The sequence below is a fragment of the Diospyros lotus genome, chromosome 7 (genome assembly GCF_014633365.1).
Source record: "Diospyros lotus cultivar Yz01 chromosome 7, ASM1463336v1, whole genome shotgun sequence".
Classification (NCBI taxonomy): domain Eukaryota; kingdom Viridiplantae; phylum Streptophyta; class Magnoliopsida; order Ericales; family Ebenaceae; genus Diospyros; species Diospyros lotus.
In genome coordinates, this window is record NC_068344.1 from 35,300,837 (window position 1) to 35,308,673 (window position 7,837).

Here is a 7,837-nt window from a genome sequence, read left to right on the forward strand (position 1 = left end):
ACTATTTATTAGTCTTAATCTCCTGTTTGCATCCGGCATTTCTTACCTTACCCCCCCCCCCCCCCATTAATTATAGAATCAAATTAATATTTTTGAAATCCATTTGTAATGTATATGTCATCAAACATCCATTAACATCATGCGTCAAGTTGAAAATATATATATATGTACCAGTGCAAGTGCAGTAGGTATCAATGATTAGCAGATGAGCTGAAAATAAAGTTAAAACTTCAACATATATAGTAAACCTTAAAATCTAAAATATCCACGAGAAATATATATATAAATTTCAATAATATATGCTGAATGGAAGCTTAATTTGCATAAGATGCCAAGATCCAAGAGTTAATTAGTTGGGTAAGCAACAGCGTATGCATGCATGAAGAGAGAAACCATGCATGGGACTCGTTTCAACAATTTTTTATTTTATTATTTTTATTTCATTAATTCCATCTCTATTGAAGAAAATGAAAACTGTGAATATTATTGCTTGATTTAATTTGTTGTAAGAAAAATAAAAATAAAATAAAAATTAATTTTTAATTTTCTGAATTTGAGTTCAACTTAATTAAAACCCCTTCGTCATCACTAGCTAACTTGCTTAATTTATTATATTATTAAATTAATTAATTTAATTCTTCATAATAATTGTAACGCCCTACTTTTCTGAGTATTAAATAATTTAAGAATTTTAAGAATATTTTTTTTTTCAATATAAATAATTTTCCGATAATCCCGCTTTACCTTACCAGCACACTAAACAAAAATCAATAAGTTAAGATAGGTAATCATCATAAATACAGAAGTTAAAATCGAAACCTGATATGATACAGAATCGTAATCCACTTTAATCATAAAATAAGAATTCGTACCATTACATCTTTAAATACTTAATTATATAGAGACTCATCATCAAAAAATAATAACTAAGTACCTCAAATGATACAATCTAAAAATACCTAAAAAATACATTAAACCATAATAATTATACATGATCATCATTATAATAATATATCCTGAATCCTCATAAGAAAACAAATACAGGGACAACTCGCTAAACTCATCGGCCACGCTATTGCGTGCCGTTACGTCTCAATCATATCCTTGCCATATCTGCAAGTCCTAACTAGAATGTTTGAATGTTCCAGGGGCATAACCAGATTAGAAGATGAATCTTCTAGTGAGGGTTTAGAAACATGATACATGAATACATGTTGCAATAACATAAACAATCATATGTCCTAGTGTAACTTCTCTGGTCTACCAGCCCGGCACAGAACCCTAAGCAGAATCCTGACCTGCTTTCAGAATAATCCTAACGTTGCTCTATCATTTGCCATTGAAAAATTACGGCTACACTATCGGGGCGACATCTGAATCCCATGCACGAGTATCAATATGCCAATAATATCGTGCTATGCAAAAATCACGATTTTCCATGCAATATGACAAAATGATCATAACTTCAACAAATATCATGCATAATGAAGCAAACATGTTATATATAGGTTCTCGGGACAAAACCACTTACCTTATCATAAAGTTCGAAATATCTTGAAAAATGTGAATAACTTCGATTTGCATGTCAACCTAAAAAATAACGCAAATCATTAAGATCCTTAGCCAAATCACTTCTTGACCAATAAAAATCAACAATCTAATTTTTCCAAGATTGTTTTTATTTTTTCTCTATTTTTCATATTCATAACTTCTTCCAAAATTTAAAATAAATATCTAATCAAGTAATTTATTGAATTTTTATTTATTAAAATTCCTAGAATAACATTTCTAACCTCCATAAATTTTCTTGGAATTTTTCGAAACCTCTTCCTATTTTTTTCTAATTAACTTTCCTTTCAAAAATTCAAAATAATTATTTTCTCAATAAATTTCTCAACTAAAAATTCACACAAGAAAACTATTCATTTTTTCTGTATTTATGAATATTTTTCCAAAATTGTATCCCTCTTATTTCTATTTTTACTCTATTTTTCTTTATTTTTAATATTTAAAAATATAAAACATTTCCTCCAATCATCTTCTCCGGTGCCGGCACACCAAAAAATTAAACTGACTATACCAGGAGATATCTCACCTTGAGTCAATCACTCTAGTCAAATTTGAGCTTGAAACAACACCTAGAAGACATCTCTTCGAGCAAATATCAATCCGTTTCTGATGAGTTTCGATTTTTCCGACAAACCTCCGATCATCTCTCAAATGAACTTCAAAATTTCTCAAATTTTTCAAAAATGATCCTCATCTCATAGGCAATGAAAGCTCTATGATTTGGTACCTCAATTTGTTCAAAAACAAGATCGATTTGAAGCTCAAATATTGCAAAACCGTCGGCCACCATATTCTCTATTTATAGCTAAATTCGGACCCCAAAACGATAGATCTCGAGCAACCCAAGGCCTCTAATGTCTCCCCTTATCATATATCCATCCAAAATCCACCGAAATAGCCCTCGAAGACTTTCAAACAGACTACGAAGGCTGGAAGATGTAAGTAGGAGATCCGTCAGTTTTGACGTGGAGAAAAACAGATAACAAAGGCTGGAAGAGGTCATTTCTTTTTATTCAAAACCATACTTATAGAGATTACATCCAAGACTTTCAAACTCTACCAACTCCTATCTGCAGATGTGCAGCTTAAATTAAGCGCATTCACTCCTTTTACAAAAAGTAAGCTTACACCAACTTCATAACTTGTCAAAAATATCTAGATGCATCTAATTTAATCAAAAGAATTTTTCCTACAGTGACAAGCTTGTTACAGCACCATCAAGATCAAGACTGCTGCTTATATCTCACTTTGTATTCCAATTTGTAGACTTATTATTTTCACTTTTTACAATGCATATTTTACTTGTTTGTATAGCCATTTATCATTTGGCCTGGATGATGTCACAAATGTTATTTTTTATCACTAAAAGATATTAATATATCTTTTATTAAGACTAGAGAGATATTTTCAACTACAATTCTACAATCTATTTCAAAGATAACATAATTGATTAGCCAAAATGACGTACCAAACCTTAATCTCAATCTCTACTTAAATCTACGTCTGATATCTAGAGTTGGTTCAGTTTTCCTTAGTTTAATTCCAATTTTACGTCCCGCAAACTCCTACGCAAGACATCACTTGCAATGTTCCCTTTATGGCAAAATTCAAGGCCCACATCTAGATGGGATAAGCCATTGGCAGCTGTCGGCGTTGCTAAAACGAAGATTGAGTTGATAAAAATGAAGTCTTGGTCCTCCGGGCTTTGTTAAAAATTCCGGGAACTTGCTGGTGGGCTTCTTGGAAGTTGTTCTCCCTATTTCTGATACTACACTTTCTTTCTTCTTCTGGCCGATTGAAGGTTGTTGCTGCCGGTAAATCTAACATGGCAGAAACGCTTATTTCAGGGGCTGTCCAAGGACTTGCTGAGATAGTAGCTATTCTAATTGCAAAAGAAGGCTCTCGCTTGTCTGAGTTGGAAGAAAACTTTAATTGGATTCGAGATGAGATGAGGTGTATTAAATATTTCTTGGAAGATGCTGATAAAGTAGAGTCAGAAAGCAGAGTATTGGATGAGTTCATCAGGAGCATTTGGGATCTTGCTTATGATTTGGAGTATATCGTGGATGAGTACTTCCCTAAGCTATCACCACTTCGAAGGAATGACTGGAAGGGGCGTCTTGGTTGGTTTTTGAGAGCCAAAACTGTTCGTGACTTTGTGGTGAAGATTGAAAAAATAAGACTAAGGGTTGAGCGTATCAGTGGCAGGAGACAGACTTATCAAGTCCCAGATGCAAGTGGCCCTGCTGGAAGAGAGGTATGGGATCTAAGAAGAACTTTTCCTCACACTGAAGAAGTAAATGTTGTTGGTATGGACGAACACATTGAGGAATTAGCGGCCGAAGTGTCGGATCAAGATTCAGAGCATCGTGTGTTCTCAATTACAGGCATGGCCGGTATAGGCAAGACAACACTGGCCAGAAAGGTATATAATTCTGTTCGACAAAGTTTTAATTGTTCAGCTTGGATTTGTGTCTCTCAAAAACCAAACCTACATCAGCTTTTACATGATATAGCAAGGCAAGTTGGCTTGACGGAGGAGTGCGAACACAACTTGGTGGTTAATTTGTCCCAACTTTTAAGCCAAAAAAGGTATGTGATAGTATTTGATGATATATGGGACACTGAACATTGGGATGCTTTAAAAAATGGCATTCCTGTTAATTCCGTGAATGGCAGCAGAATAATCATCACTTCCCGATCCAAAGATATATGTGTACGAATTGGTGGGCAATTTTTTTTACATGAATTGCAACCCTTAGACGAAGAAAAGAGTAGAGAGCTCTTCTTCAAAGTGGTTATGGCTGCCCCACATGACAATGATGAAGATGGTGATCCCTCACAATTGGAAAACATTGGTGACAAAATACTAAAGAAATGTGGCGGTGTGCCGCTTGCGATAGTACTTATAGCAGGCGTGTTGTTATCAAAAGAGAGAAGCATACAAGCATGGAAAGGGGTATTATAGAGTATAGGTAAAGATGAAGACCAATGTTCAAAGATATTTGCTTTGAGCTACAAGGATTTACCTTCAAGGTTGAAACCATGTTTTTTATACTTTGGTCTATTTCCAGAGGATCACGAAATTTCCACTTTCAGATTAATCAATGTATGGGCAGCTGAAGGATTTATGCATGACAGTGGAGTAAGGGCAGTTGAGGATGTCGGGCAAGATTACCTAAATCAATTAGTTGGTAGAAACCTAATTCAAGTTGTCAAGAGGAGGGTCGATGGGACAATTAGACTTTGTCGTATTCATGATATCTTGCACGACCTTTCCATTAGCAAGGCTAGGGAGATCAACTTTCTTACCACACTCAATAATGTAGCTACTAGTGCAGATTGCATTGCACCACGCAGAGTCACTACCTCTTTTCGAAGTGATGCTATCAACTACTTATCTTCAAATTATCAAATTCCAAAGCTTCGGTCTTTTTTATGTTTCGATGATTTGACATCGATAGTTATGCCGGATGTTAAGCTTCGTCTTAGAAACTTCAAATCTCTTCGAGTGCTAATTTTACCGTACATCAGTGGGCCGAGAGCTCCTATGAATGAAATTGTGAAGTTAAAACACCTCTATCACCTTGAATTGGGATGGAACGATGTTATCGAGCTTCCTTACGCCATAAGCAATTTGGAAAATTTGCTGACCTTGGATCTAGAGCAATGCTACGAAGTCATCCTTCCTGAGGTCATCTGGAAAATGAAGCAACTAAGACATATTCGATTACCTCATAACTGTAGGGCTCCTTCAGTCCGTGGGTTCCACTTGGATTGCCATAGGTTCCATTCATTTGAAGTTTCTTTACCAAACCTGCAGACCCTCTTTGGATTTCCTGTCAAAGTTTTTGAGGCCAATTGGTTGCACAATCTTGATAGTTTGAGAAGACTGCAAGTCTGGTTTATAACTAAGCATATCATTGAGGTATTGTCAAGTGCAAACTCCTTGTCACAGAAGCTAGAAGAATTGCGAATATTATCTCCAGACGATATGAAATCTGCCTTGGATCTATCTAGATATGTAAGCCTTCGTAAGTTATACATGGAAGGCAGCGGCATAGTGGATTTTACACGACATGATAAACTGCCAACATGCCTCACAGAGCTTATCCTTAGGTGCACTGGGCTGGAAATGGACCCAATGGTGACTTTGAAGAAACTACCTAGACTTAAGATCCTTATACTTGGATTTGATTCATACCTTGGGGAGAAGATGGTATGCTCTGGAGAAGCTGACAGCTTTCCTCAACTCAAAGTATTGAAAATTGCTGTAAATAGTCTAAAAGAGTTTGTAGCTGAGGAAGGAGCAATGCCCAAACTCAAGGACCTTACCCTCACTGGTTCCATACGGATAATGAGAGTTCCAGATAGAATCAGAAATAAAATCATGATTGACCCAAACTACCCAAACATAATAGGTCAGTAACATTTGTTGTGTTTCATTTTTATTCTTTTGATTATGGATATGTCTGTCCAATTTATTGGTTCACCGTTTTAATTTGTTTCATGTACTTGGAAATTATGCATTTTTCACACAAAATATTTGGCTGGCTTTGTTACATGCACACGTAAATTCCATCAGTCTACGACGAGTTGGATGCAGATCCGTAACTTCATTTCCGTGACTTCATTTTGGAAGGTATAAGTCCTTACCCAATTCTTTTACTCTTTCAATTATGCTTTCAAGAAAACAACTCAGAATAGTCATGGATGATGGGCTTCACATGTGGTGATAATGTCATAATTTGATTGAATTTGTGACGTCTCACAGGTGAAAGCACCATCTAAAGGATGATGAATACATGGGCTCTTGATCTTCAGACTGCTTGCTCCTCAATCTATTCTTGCGACATGATGTCTTTCGGCTGATTGCTTCTCCTGAGAAGGAATGGTATATGCTTTGTGATTTGGTATATTGGTTGTTGTAATACCCTTAGATGTTATCTGAATTTATCAATGGCTTTGATAGATGTTTAATAAATTTACATATACTGATTTCTTCGCACTCGTCAATAGTCAATCACTAGATTAGTCTTGTATCCATAATTAAAAAAATACAAAATATTAATTGTAACGCTCTCTTCCTTAAAAAAAGTCTTGAATTCTTCATAAAAAAAAAGTAACAGAAGAATTTGTTATCTTATTAGGACTCGGCACAATTAACAATAAAATGTAATGGCATAAATTATAATCTAAAATTCAAAGTAAAGGAGAAAAGTTTAATTCATAATTGATAAATTATGCATTAATGTAACCTTATACTTATAGCATTGATATTTTATAACTTTAAGCCAATATTTAATAGTTTCCTATTTTTACTTTTTTTTTTCATTTTCCCTAATCTATAATCAATATTAGATCCAAAGGGCTTATCTAAATTAAGATTGATTATTACTTATTAATTAGGTTGACATTTATTCTCAGACATATAAAAAATAATTTATTTTTGGCTAAATCTATGAAAAAGAGAATAGATTATGTGGATTTGAACCCACACCCCCTTGCATATCAAAACCTTAATCTAATGCCTTAGACCAAGCATCTCAACAGATGACAACTGGACTCAAGATAATAAATAAAATTTAGAATCCATAATTCGTTCATTTGAGTTTGACATTTTTCAGCAATGTGCTGTAAAATGGTTTGATGTCTGATTCTATGCATCCTTTCACTGATATGGCAGCCCAATACTGCTTTCACCAAAATAGAAATGGCAACAAATATGTATTGAGTATTCAACCATATATCTCTTTTCCTATACTCACATTTACACTCATATTCATCTATTAATACAGTTGATTTTTTTAAGAAATATTACTCTTAAGCACAAAGATCTTAATTCTAACAATAACTTAATAAATGTGGGTCTCAACAAATTATGCCATTTGATATTTGGATGAACTCGAATTAGGTCATGAAATTGCTTAGTATCAAAATCTATTACATGATGATCAAAATCTTGCCCATTGGAATTAAAATTACTAATAATTAAATTTTTTGTTACTTGCCTTTTAACTTCAAAAATATCGACGCTTGAAGCCCAAAGATCAATGGACTCAAATATAGTGCTTAGAGGTTGGTTGGCCATTTGAATCATCAAATAGATTGCAAGTAGAATTATATTTTAATTTATAAGTGCAGATATTACATTGAATTTTATAGAAAGATGTGACCAAAACGATATCAGACTGCATATTAGGTATGAGCGGACTAGAAATACCACAACGTGATGTGAATTCAATTTCAGTATAAAAATAGTTTTTAA

At 34.2% G+C, this 7,837-nt stretch overlaps 1 protein-coding gene across 1 annotated transcript; it reads left to right on the forward strand.

Moving 5' to 3' along the window:
- The first annotated feature begins 3,137 nt into the window (after positions 1 to 3,137).
- On the forward strand, positions 3,138 to 6,569 carry LOC127806317 (toMV resistance protein Tm-2(2)-like). Its single transcript, XM_052343536.1, has 3 exons — positions 3,138 to 5,990; positions 6,155 to 6,211; positions 6,344 to 6,569. The coding sequence occupies exon 1, from the start codon at positions 3,395 to 3,397 to the stop codon at positions 4,535 to 4,537; it is 1,143 nt and encodes a 380-aa protein (XP_052199496.1). The 5' UTR covers positions 3,138 to 3,394; the 3' UTR covers positions 4,538 to 5,990; positions 6,155 to 6,211; positions 6,344 to 6,569.
- Positions 6,570 to 7,837: the final 1,268 nt, after the last annotated feature.